We start from the raw sequence: 12,422 nt of genomic DNA, 5'->3' as shown, positions 1-12,422 counted from the left end.
TTTGGACAATTAGTGCACTCTATTTCACTCATCCATGAATAGGGCACCTTAAGATGTTGTCTGTGCTTCAGAACAGCCAATGGGGACTCTGGGGAGCAGGGGAGGAGCTCCAGACTGATGTTGGACTGGGCAGCAGCCTCTCTGCCTCCATCAGGGTCACAGCCCACCTCGCAGACCCACCTGGGAGTAGGGGGACAAGAGGAGCTAGAGAGCTCAGAGGAGCTGGTGCTTTTCTTCAACCTGCCCTGGAGATCATTCCATCCAAACCCCTGCTTCCCTCCCCAGAAGCCAAGATGGGCTTCTGCTCATTTCATCCTGCACAGGTATCTTTCCCTGCCCAGGAGGATTCAAGCCTCAGGATATCTCTGGGGTTTGGGGTCTGGGTCTGCCATTTTCCAGGTGGTTAACCCAGGGCAAGTTAGTGAACCTGTCTGGGCCTCAGTTTCTTCATTTGTAAAATGTGGACAGTGACACCTACCCCATAGGCCTGTTGTGAAGTGTGCGAAAGTGCCCTAGCGGTGCTTTCCCTGCCAGGCAAGTAGATGTAGACTCCTCACCCCACCCCTTTCTTATACCTAGGGAAAGTTTGGGGGTAGGTTTAAAATGGGCCCCGCATCTTCCCATTCCTGGAGGAGATGATCTGTGCTCCAGCCTTTGAAGTACAAGCAGGAGTTTGCCAAAAGAACAAGAATGCAAAGAACATTCCAGGGAACGAAAGCTTATGCGAAGATGGGGACTGCCTAACATGCAGGTGCACACAGGTGACTGAAAAGCAGTTCCATATGACGGCACATAGGGTGGGACATGAGGCTGGGGAGGTTGGCAAGGAGCAGATGGGGGTATCTTTGGGCCATTCTAAGGAGTTGGGTGCATGTAACATTTGTGAAATGCTGCCTTTCCTGCCTTGTCTACCTCTGGTTCACTGGAAATAACAATAGCTAGTATTTATTGAGTACTGATTCTGTGCCAGGCAGCATGGTGGGAAATGCTCTTTAGGTTTTGTCTTGTTAAAACTTCACAGTGTCCTTAGGAAGTAGGTTCTAGTTCTTGTTTGTTTTTTAGCAGCTGGCCAGTATGGGGATCTGAAGAGGGTTCTGTTTCTATCCCCATCTTACAGACAAGGAAACTGAGACTCAGAGAATAAGAACAAACTTACTATGTAGCACTTATTATGTGCCAGGCACTGGTTACGAGCATTTTACATAAATTAACTTATTTAGCAGTCACAAAGCCCTATGACATAGGTGCTGTTATCATCATTACCGATTTATAAATGTAGAAACCAAGACTCTAAGTATCTTGCCCAAGTTTTTTGGTGCCAGCATCCATGGCCTTGTAATTATGAAATTGGGCCTGTGTGGACTCTGTTGATATCAACCAGGTTCCCTGGGGATAGGTGTTTGTTCACTGCACTTTCAGCAAAACACACCTGGCTAGGGCTGCAGGTGGCTGGGGACCCACCCATTGGGGGGGGGGGCGCTGGCAAACAGCATCCACTGCAACTATGCAGCCAGGGCTCACCAAGTGGCTCAAGGGTGCAGGGGGACTAGAGGAGGCATTGCCCAACCTGTTCTTTATCGAGTGCTCTGCACAGGCTCCGTGCAGGGATTTGTCACCTCATTGAATCCTCAATAGGACATCTGTGGAAAGCGTATTAGTTTGCCCTCCCATGGTGGGTAGGGGGGTAGGCTGAGGCCCAGAGAGGTTAGGCAACTTGTTCTAGGGCACACATGATGGAAAGGGTCTGGGCCAGAGTGGCTCTTAGCTATAAACCTCCTTCTTAAATGGTGAGGAGGAGCTGGGCATCCCCGTGTGGTGGGGACAGCTCTGTGCTTGGTCAGGAGGCCTGGGCTGTTGAATCACCATGTGGTCTTGATCAGGCACTGTCCCCAATGTCCACAGCCTCAGTCTCCCCATCTGTAAAGTGATGCTTGGGCCTTTTGGCTCTGTGAAGCCTGTGGGTCTCCCTCTGGGTGGGCGGGACAAGGGGAACCTCCACCGCCCCTCACGCCCGTGTCTCGGCAGCCAAGGCCCCCGCGATGCCGCACTTCCTGGACTGGTTCGTACCTGTCTACCTGGTCATCTCGGTCCTCATCCTGGTGGGCTTCGGCGCCTGCATCTACTACTTCGAGCCGGGCTTGCAGGAGGCGCACAAGTGGCGCATGCAGCGCCCCCTGGTGGACCGTGACCTCCGCAAGAGTCTGATGGTGCGCGACAACCTGGCCTTCGGCGGCCCGGAGGTCTGAGCCAATGCGCGGGGGGGGGGGGGGGGGGGGGGGGGGGGGGAGGCAGGCGCGGGCAACAGGCGCCCTCCCCTGTCTGCCCAGCCTGGAGACCCTCGAGGGAGAGGGAGGCAATCCTTCAGTCCTCCAGGCCATCCCTCTGCAGCCCAGGACCTCCCAGCAGAGGCCCCTGGTGCTCTGGGAGGACCCTGGTGTGGAGGTGGGCTCCTAGGGGCCTTGACTATCGCTGCTGCTGCTGCTGCTGGCCCGGGGCTTGCTCTGCACGTCAGGCCAGCTCACCCCACACCCACCCTCTCCAGCTCAAGGGGCACCCCTCCAGTGGTCCCAATGCCTTTGTGCCACCCAGCACTCTGCCCCTCCATTTGGAGTCAAGTATGGCCGCCCCTGCCTGTTTGTAACCCGCATTTCCTTACTGATTCCCCGGTTACACTTTGCTCCCCACTCCACCTAGTGGCCCTGGCCCTGCAGCTTCACAGTTGACCCAGGGAAAGGACCTCATTTGGAGGAATGTCAGCTGGTCCAGACCAGCCCCACCCCTCTTTGCTCAGGCTTGGAATGGGTGAGGGTATGTGGTGAGGGGTGTGTAGAGGGGTAAGACTGTAGAGAAGGGGAAGAGGGGGTAGGAGAGTCTGAGGGGAGGGGGCAGGCATGGGGAGGGGAGGAGATGCATGAGAGAGAGAGGCAGGGCAGGAGGGGCTGGGGATGGGGTGAGCTCGTGGGCCATGGCAGGACTGTACATGGCAGGTCCCAGCCCCTTCCCTCTGCTGGACTTCCCTATCCCTTCCCCGTCCTCAAGACTGAGGTGGCTGGCAGGAGCCCCTGCTCTCTCTCTCTGTCCTGTGCTGCACTTCCAGGGCTGACACCCCCCGCCCCCGCCCTCGCAGCCAGGCCTACCCAGACGTTCAAGCCCACCCTGGGGCCCTTCTCCTGTGGAGCCTCCATGCTTCACTTTGGATGCAGATTGGCAACATGCACCACTCTCCTCTGGGGCTTCCGTCTTAACTTATTCACAATAATAAAGACTTCATGGCTATCTTTGCAGGACTGTCTCCTTTCCTGAAAGTAGGCTTGTGTGTATCAACTCACTGGGTCCTCATCAAAAATATGGTAGTTGGGGGATGGGGAATACCCTGAGAAGGTAGAGCAGGGTTTCTCAATAACAGCGTCAGTGGTCGTGGGGGGCTGTCCTGTGCTGTGCAGGATGTTTAGCATCCTTGGTCTCTACCCACTAGAAACCAGTGGCACTCACTCCCTCTTCTTCCGGGACAACCAAAAAAGTTAACTGGCAACCATGGGGAAGAGTAGCAGTTAGGATATAAATTCAAGCACCAAGATGCAAAACAACAGGGCCTTAAGCCAAATAGAATTTTACTCCTTTCTCATGCTGCAGTCCACAGGGCAGTTGTCCAGAGCTGTTTTGGTGGCTGGCTCCCTGCAGTGTTCAGGCACCCAGGCTGCTTCTCTCTTGTTGCTTCACCCCTTCTGGGATGTTGCTCTGGTTGGCATGATCCCAGATGGCTTGTATGCATCCTGAGCAGCAGAGTGGAAGGAGGGTAGAAGGGACACTCCGATGTGGTTGTACCCATTACTTCCCCACCAGTCAGTACTTAGTCACATGGCACCCCTAACTGCAAGGGAGGCTGGGTAATACAGCCTTTAGTTAGGTGGCCGTATGTCCACTTAAAAAGCCCACCTCCTTTAAAGGGGGACAAAAAAACGACAGCTACCATTTCATTTTAGTGGGGATTTGCCTGAGGTCACAGTGCAATGGACTGAGATTTGGGCCATATCTCCTGATGCCAGGCCAGAGCTTGCTCTTCACATGCCCCGTCTTGGGAGTTAGAGAGGGGCTGGGCTGCTCTCCCTCCATGGGGCTGGGGCAAACCATGAGGAACTGCATGAGCTGTTTTGTAAAGCTAGGCTAGGGTAAGGCCAGAGAGGTGCCTGAGAATCACATTCAAGCTTCTCCTTAAATTCTGTGCCCTAGGGCCTCCTTGGCCTCACCCTAAGCCTGGCTTTCACTACCCTAACCTCTCACCCAGCTAAAATTTTGCAGCTCTCAGAGATTTCCCACATCCCTTCCCACAGCAGGCAGCTGCCCAGCCAGATTCATCTTCTCACTACCACTCAGGACCCTTCCAGGCACACATAGCAGAGACCAAACTGAAAACAGCTGAAATAAAAGGGTTCGGTTCCTGACTCAGGCTTGGCAGGCACCAAGGGCTTGAAGATGTCACGGGACACTCCATCTCTCTGTCTCCCTCAATCCTGCTTTCCTGTGTGTAGGTTTCATTCTCAGGCAGAATCTCCCCATGTGACGGTAAGGTGTCCCTGACAGTCTCAGGCTCACACAGACCCTGCACCTTCATTTCAGGAGAGAGCAAGTCTTAGTCTTGGAGAAGCTCAGGGGGTAGACTCCCACTGGCCCCAGGGTGCATGAGCTTGGGGCACAGGGTGCCCTGATTGGCCAGGCAGCTCTTGCACCCACCTGCAGAGCCAGGGGTGAGGTCAGCGCTACTCACCCCATGGATGGGGAGCAGTTGGGGTAAATAGTAGCTGTTACCTAAGGAAGGAAGGGATGCCGCATGAATAAACAGGAGGAATTGAGGACATTGTTTTATAAAGGAGGAAACAAGCTTGGAGAGGAGAAGTGGCCCACCTAGGGTCACCCAGGGGTTAACTGCCACCTGGGTTCTGGACTGGAAGTCTGAGCGGGTAGGGTAGACAGCAACCCCCAGAGTTTGGTAAGCGTGTGCATTGGGGCTCTGAGTGTGGGATGTGGCAGAGGTAGTGGGCAAGTGAGTGGGCTCTCTAAGGACTCATTGTAGGGGGGGCCCTTCCAATGCCTTCCAGATCACCCCACGCAAGAATGGGGGTGACCAACACCAGTCCTGGGTAGCCAGCCCCACACTGCCATGACTTCTCTCACTGTGCCAACCTCCAATGTATTCTGGGCTCCCTTCCCCAAGGAGGTAAACTTCTTACATTATAAGGCTGTGGATTTCACAAGTTCCTTTTCTTGTGACATTTTTCTTTTAAAAGAGGAGCCCGTGGAGGGGAGAAGGCTTTAATGCTAACCTAAGTGAGTAAGGGTGTGAGGCCAGGACTAGAAGCTCAGTGCGCCGTGCCTCTGTTCACCAGAAAACTGTTTCCCAGCCTGGTCAGAGCCAGGACTGGAAAGGGCCCAAGCAGAAGCCATGTGCATTCATAAGGAGAGGTGATTGCAAGGGACAGAAATGTGACTGGCCTTTCCCGGATGAGAAGGGAAAGTACCATGGGGACACTGGAGTATTCCAGACCTTTCGAAAGTAGCAGGGGTTCCACACAACTGGAACCAGGCACGCAGACCCCCTGTAGGCTTCTTTCTCTCACCACTTCTTATTCCTGCTTCTGCGCACCTGCTTATTAGTCACCACCCCCAAACCCCATCACGGAAAATGTAGCAGCCGACTGCTGGCAAGTTTTATAACTTATATCACCAGCCACTGGAGAGGGAGTGACCTGTCCCTTGCTCTGCCTCAAGTGCAAATATCTCAAGGGAGGGATTCAGTGGCTTATCCTAGGTCAAGTGCCCATTTTAAACCAAAGACCCAACGTGAGGGCAGGGTCCTGTGTACAGTCCAGTTTGGTACCAGGGACCACCAGGACTGGTCACCATGGCCTGGGCTTGGGTCGTCTCAGAACAAGGCAGCTCTCTTGGGATGTCGTGGGGAGAAAAGGAAGGTTCCCACTCCAAGCCTGACCACACCAAACAGATACTTTTGGAGGCAGATTGGGCTTGACCAGCTGAGCTGGGGAGGGCCTCAGGCTAGGTCTGTCCTGCAGCCAAGTCTGGTTTGTCCTACACAGTGTTTTGGAAAAATGCAAATTAGTTGCCAACATTTACAAGTCAGGAGATTTCACACTAGAATCTCCTTTTATGACTCCTCTTTAAAAATAAAAATTCTGGCCACACTGGGTCTGAAGTGTGAACATGTTCGTGGTTATGAACTTCACAGCCTTCTCAGGCAGGATGTGACTGTGACCCTGCCAGAGGCCTTGAAGCAGCCAGTCCTCCTCACAGAAGAGCTTCCTGGGTCCAAGGGCTGTAGTGGGCCTCCCACCCTGCGCTGCCAACAAGAAGCCTGGGGCTCAGAGAGGATAAGGGATTCACTCAAGCCTTCTGCTCTCAAACCTGGATCCTTTCCCAGTCTTCTCCCAAGGGCTTATGACATAAATGTTTACTTACACCTGCTCTTCTCATAAAGAACCAAAAAGGTTTCAGCTGAAGGAGCCACATACATGGGTGCGAGGAGGAAATACTCTAACTCTGACTCCTACCATAATGCTGTTATTATTATTTGTCTCTGAGTTTCCTGGCAGACAGAGGGAAAGAGGAAACACAAAGGCCATTTTATTCCTGTTATGTGATAGAAGGGAGAGATTGACTCTTCATGAATGACAAATTTTCTGGCAAACAGAAATAATTGGTCAATTTAGTTGTGAAAACTAAAAAGAAATGTCTAAGATGGGATATTAAAAGCAACACAGTGTGTGTGTGTGGGGGGGGGTTGACCCAGATGGCAGAACCTACAGAAACAGGCCAATGCTCGTGGAGGCAGGATTTTTCCATCTGCCAGGGCATGCCAGAGGACTGGACTGGGAGCAACTTGAGGTCAGGGCCTGACAACAGTATCCTATAAAATGGTTAATTGCATGTCCTTGGACAAGTTTCCTGAGCTCTCAGAAGCACAACTAAATTCACCAATTATTTCTGTGTGCCAGGCACTGGGATTCACAAATGATTAAAGTCTACATAAATGTCCCCTGCCAGTGCCTGCCATTGTGCTCAGCTCATGTTGGCTTCTCCATATAGACCTGTTTATTTTCATATAACTCCTGCCCTGCCTGCCTCACTGGGTGGTGGCAAATGTCAAAGGAGATGGTGAGGAAGAAAGCACTGTGTAAACGCTGTGTATCACACAGCTATCCTCTTGAACTCCATAGAGGCATGTCAAGAACCTGCTCTACCCCCGCACTAGGCCTGGCACTAAAAACGAAAAGACAAAGATGTAGTGCCTGAATCAAAAGAGCTCACAAACTGGAGGGGCACACAGATGTGTGAACAGACAAATTACAGAACTGTAATTGCAGCAAGAGAAGTATGTGTGGGAAACTGAAAACAGAATGAACAAAGTGCCTAGCTCCCAAGGAAGGGGTCATCACAGAGTCCTACTGGAGGACATGACTATTAAGCTGCATTTTGAAGGCTGAATAAGAGTGTTCCAGTAAAGGGAAGAGGAGCCTGCAAGTGCAAAGCCATGGAGGCCAGAAGGAACCCAGTCCTTTCTGAGAACTGTCAGTGGTGTCATGTGGTTGAAACACAGAATGCCAGTGACTAAGTGGTGGGAGGGGAGACTGAACAATCAGAAAGTACCTTTTCATGTAAGGCTTAGACCCAGGGAAAGAACCTGATGACCTTCCAGATGCCACCTCCTCCAGGAAGCCCTCCCTGACCCACCAGCAGCTTTCCCCATTACATCCCTAATCTTGTGTTGTGATTTTGTTCACATGTCATTGGAGAACAGTGACTGCATCTTCTCATCTTGGACCGCAGCCTGCCTGGCACTGGGCAGGGCCTCCTTGAAAGCTTGCTTGTGGATGAATGGATCAGCCTCTTTGGAAGTCTTGCCAGGGGCTGCCTGTCCACTTAGAGACCAAGATTTTAGAGAGGCTTAGAGGATTCCTGGGGGTTGGGCTGTGTACAGGTTTTTAAAATGCTTTGGGAGATTTTGCAGAGCCCTGGGAACTTTCACACCATCTGGGAGCTGTCAGGATAGGGAAGGGCAAGTGTGTCAGGGCTTGGCCCAGAACAGGAGGACAGAAGGCGGGAATGTGCAGGGTCCCTGCGTAGGAATGGCTGCAATGTTCGGACTCCAGCCCCGGAGGCGGCACAGGCTATTCATTGTTCCACCCGCTCAGCTCCCCACTCTGCCTGAGCAGAAAGGGCTCAGGAAGGCTGAGAGACCATCTATGGGAGAAGGGCAGAGGCTGCAGGCACCCTCAGAAGACTGTCATAATCTCAGTCAACAACCTTGACAGAGAACCCCGGGTAGGCACGTTTCTTTCCTCCCCCACAAGATGGGAGGGGCTCAGAATTTGGAGCCTGGAGACCTGGGTGTCCGGCTACTGATTCGCTGTGTGAACCTTGCCAAGTCCATTTTCCTGTTTCTGCAGCTGTAAACAGTTGGAACTGATGTTGAAGTCAGAGGAAATCACACAGGGTAAATAAAAAAGGAAATTGGAATTCCAAGGCAACAGTGTTAAGGCTAACATGGACTGAGCTCATTGCACAACTGCTCCTGCTCTAGCAACTTCTCATTGCATTCTTATAGCAACTATGCGAATGAGTCCTCAGTGCCGATCACCAAATATCTCTGGCTCTCCAGCTCTCAGCACACTGTAGGATTATACTTCCCTGCCTCCTTGTGATGGGTGGGGCCAGATGACTAGATCTGGCCAATAGTTGTAATTAGAAGTGAGTACAGGCCAAAGCATTTAATAGCTAGTCCACGATTCAGCACTCTCCTTCCTTCTGCCATAATAACTAGCAATGCTAGAAGCCATCTAGAAGGTGGCTGCTCCATCAGCTAGAGTGAAGGTGACATGGAGCAGTCTTAGCTGACCCAAATTATGGTGGACACAAACATGAATGAGAATCAGCCTTTGCTGTTATAAGCTACTGGGATTTTGGAATGGTTTGTTACTGCAGCATAACTTAACCCATCCTGATTGATACACTTTGAATTTTACAATCTCAGAGAGATTGTGACTTGTTTGAAAATCACACAGCTGTAACAAACCCAGGTTTGAGTGATTCCAGAGCCTATGCTACTTGTCTGTGAGGCCACCAGAATGATTGTGTGCTTGAGTGGAGGTCTCTGTCCCCTTAGGCCACTTCCAGGCCTATCAGCCTTTGGTGGGAAAGAAGGATGTGTACAGACACAAGGAGGTCATTGTCACTTTGGGCCACTAGAGGGCAGCTGAACCCAGGCCTGTAATTACTGGGCAAGCAGCGTCGTCTAAGCCCCCAACACTGGAGGAGAGAGCAGGGGCAGATAGGCAGGAGGAATGCACAGATGAACAAGCCTCAGGGCTTGCTCTTAAGGCTCTAACAGCCTGGTAGGGAGAGAGGGAGGAATTCAGATCTTCAAGCCAGGCCACATGAGGGCATCTGATCTCCGTTTGAAAAGACAACTAGGGCACAGAGGGGCAAGTGATCTGATAGAAGTTGCATAGTGAGTTGTTGGATGGAGTGGGGAGAGAACCCAGGGCCCCCGACTTTAGCCCAGGGCTGCTTTATCTCACAGAGACAATGTAATTCAGTGGGGGACTCAGGGTCTCTGGGACCACCAACTCCTGTCCCAATTTGTTCAGGCAGAACTGTGCCATTTCCTCTCCCAGATACTTCCTCAAATTGGGCTGGTCCTCGGGCCTCAAGGCAAGGAGAGAAGGGGGAAGGACTCCAGACAGCTCCCCTCCCCCATCCATTGGGACTTCCAGCAGGTTGCCGTGGTAACCAGAACACAGCCAAGTTTGAAAACCTAAAGCTGGAAGGGGAGAGAATGGATAAGAAGAGGGGAGGGTCCTAGGCCCACATATTCACCATTCAATCATTTCATTCATTCATTCATTCTATAGAAACTTACTGAGGTTGATTCTTGCCAGACCCCGGGACCCAGGGAAGAATAAAATTTAGGTCCTTCAGAATTGTCCGGTATAATAGCCACAAATTAAAATTAAATAAAATAAAAAATTTGGTTCTCTGGTCACTGGAGCCACATTTTCAGTGCTTAGTAGCCTTTTGTGGCTATTGTCTTGGACAGCACAGATATAGAACATTTCCACTGTCACAGAAAGTTCTACTGGCCAGTGAGGCTCCAGAAGCTCACTCACTAAAGAGGGCGATGCACAGGAAAATAGACCAGACCACCCAGCATTGTGTGATCTGCAATGTTCTCAACATCAAAAAGCAGGTGACAAAGCAAAGATTAAAGGAGATGCCAGGAGAATGCTTAGCTTTGTTCCTGGCTCCAGGTGAGTGCTCAGAGGACGTCTACATCACTGCTATGTGATAATTACTGTAAGATCTGTTTACAAACACATCTCCCTGAGCAGACTGAGTTCCTCCCAGCCCTGGCATGGTGCGTGGCACATAGTAAGTGCTCAGTAAATGGTAGCTATTATCACCATCATCATTATTACCATTGCTATGACAGAGGCAACCCAGGGGCAGTGGGAATGAAGAAGAAGGCACCTGTCCTAGCCCAAGGGCCAGGGTCTACTGAGAGCCCACACTGCCAGAGCCAGGTTGGTAGCTTTGTGGGTCTCCTCAAGGGCAGACCCAGGGCTAGGTCATTTTCACACCCACAGGGTCTTAGTAGAGGGTCCGCTAGAGTGAGCTGGGGCTCAGGGAATAGTTGTTGAAGGGGACAGACCCAAACTCCAGCTTCCAGGAACTCCCTCTCGCTTGAAGAGGACCTCAGGTGGGTGGGCAAAATGGCCTGGGGGTCGCAGAACTAAACAGGACATAGGGGATGCAAAAGGAAAGCAGGAGTGAGCCTGGTGCTGGGACCACCAGATGAGGCCATATTTGGAGTATCCCCATTCTTACTGGGGACATCTTTCCATGGGTCTGTGGGAGACAGAGCAGATTTGGGGAAGGCAGGCAGCAGGGTTCCATCCCCCAGGTGGCCTTGAGTCTAGGGCAGCCCAGCCTAGCCATTACGAGCCTCCCATGGCCCTTTAGGATTCCAGAGGCTCAGAGCAGCCATTCACTGACGCCTACTCCTGAAAAGCCAGCCCCTCCCTGCCCCAGAGCCAAGCCCAGCTGCTGGGGATGTAGCTGATGGGACAGGTCAGGAGAGGGCTAAGCCCTAGGCATGGGGACTGTGGCGTGGAGGCTGAGTAGAAGCCCAGGAGGGAACCAGAGGGATAAAGCCCCTCAGCTGGTCACCATGGCCAGACTCTGGGCACAGAGGCGGTGAGGGGCCTGCACTTGCCCCAGCTTCCCAGACTGAGGACCCCCAGATCCTTCTTGTTCCCTGGTCAAGACAGGTGGGTATTCGTGGGTCTGTGGGGGGGGGGGGAATAGGATGAAGTGATCCATGGGGGGTGAGGGTGGGGCTTAGCGAGGGGATGGGGATCTGGTGACGTTAGGACAAACAGATCTCAAATCCTGTCCTCTGGCATGCTGTGTGTGTGTGTGGGTGGGTGGATGTTTGTGGTTAAGTGCAGAGTAAACACGTGTGTGCCCAGGTGTATGTGGTTGTGAATAAGTGGGCAAGAGAGCAGGGCTGCAGGGATATGCCAAGTGGGGAGGGGATGGAAGCTGGCCCAAGTACAAGTATGAGGGAACTTCAAAAAGTTCATGGAAAGATTCATATTATCTTCTAATCCTATTTTTCCACAATTTTTTTTTTTGGGGGGGGGGCTGGCTGGTATGAGGATCCAAACCTTTGACCTTGCTGTTACAACACCGTGCTCTAACCAACTGAGCTAACTGGCCAGCCACCTCCATGAACTTTTTGAAGTACCCTGAAACATGGCTGGAAAGAGATGAGGGGCTGGGAGTACCATTGTGAGGGATGATGGAGACCCCTCCGGTGTCCTGCCCTCCCTGTCTCTGCCTCAGAACTTAGGGACCTGGCTATAAGATCTCTCCACTCCCACATGAGCCCCTTACATTTGGAACTAACCCCTCCTGCCAGCCCTGGCCTGGCCCCTCAGCAGCATGTCCCAGCCTGCTGTATTGAAAGCAACTGGGACAACTCTGTGGCAGAGTGAGTTATATGGAGCTCAGAGTGGGTACCAGCTGGCTATCTGGGGGCCCTGGAGCCCACCTTAGGGAACAGCCCATCTACCCAGACCAACAGCCAGAGTCCTGAGCATTACCCTCAGTACCCCCTCTCCTCTTCCACTCCCACCTCTGGGCAGTCCAGTTGCTTCTACCCCTGTGCTGGGTAACTTCTCCAGCCCTGCCCTGGCCACCTCCACAGCCCACTGAGCATTTCACTACGTCCCCATGGGGCTCCTTGCCTCAATTCTGTTCCCCTCTGATCACTCTGTCACACTTCCTGAGTGACCATTCCCACCTGCAGATCTGACTAGGTCATCTTCCAAGGCCTGAGTATCACTGTA

General features: G+C 52.3%; 1 protein-coding gene across 1 annotated transcript; it reads left to right on the top strand.

The window, feature by feature from the left end:
- Positions 1–2,039: 2,039 nt before the first annotated feature.
- SMIM45 (small integral membrane protein 45) lies at positions 2,040–2,246 on the top strand. The gene has a single exon (XM_063074683.1). The coding sequence runs from the start codon at positions 2,040–2,042 to the stop codon at positions 2,244–2,246; it is 207 nt and encodes a 68-aa protein (XP_062930753.1).
- The last annotated feature ends 10,176 nt before the right edge of the window (positions 2,247–12,422 follow it).

Source organism: Cynocephalus volans, chromosome 12 (genome assembly GCF_027409185.1).
Source record: "Cynocephalus volans isolate mCynVol1 chromosome 12, mCynVol1.pri, whole genome shotgun sequence".
Lineage (NCBI taxonomy): Eukaryota > Metazoa > Chordata > Mammalia > Dermoptera > Cynocephalidae > Cynocephalus > Cynocephalus volans.
Note: the sequence above shows the minus strand (reverse complement) of the source record. Positions and strands in the feature narration are given on the sequence as shown.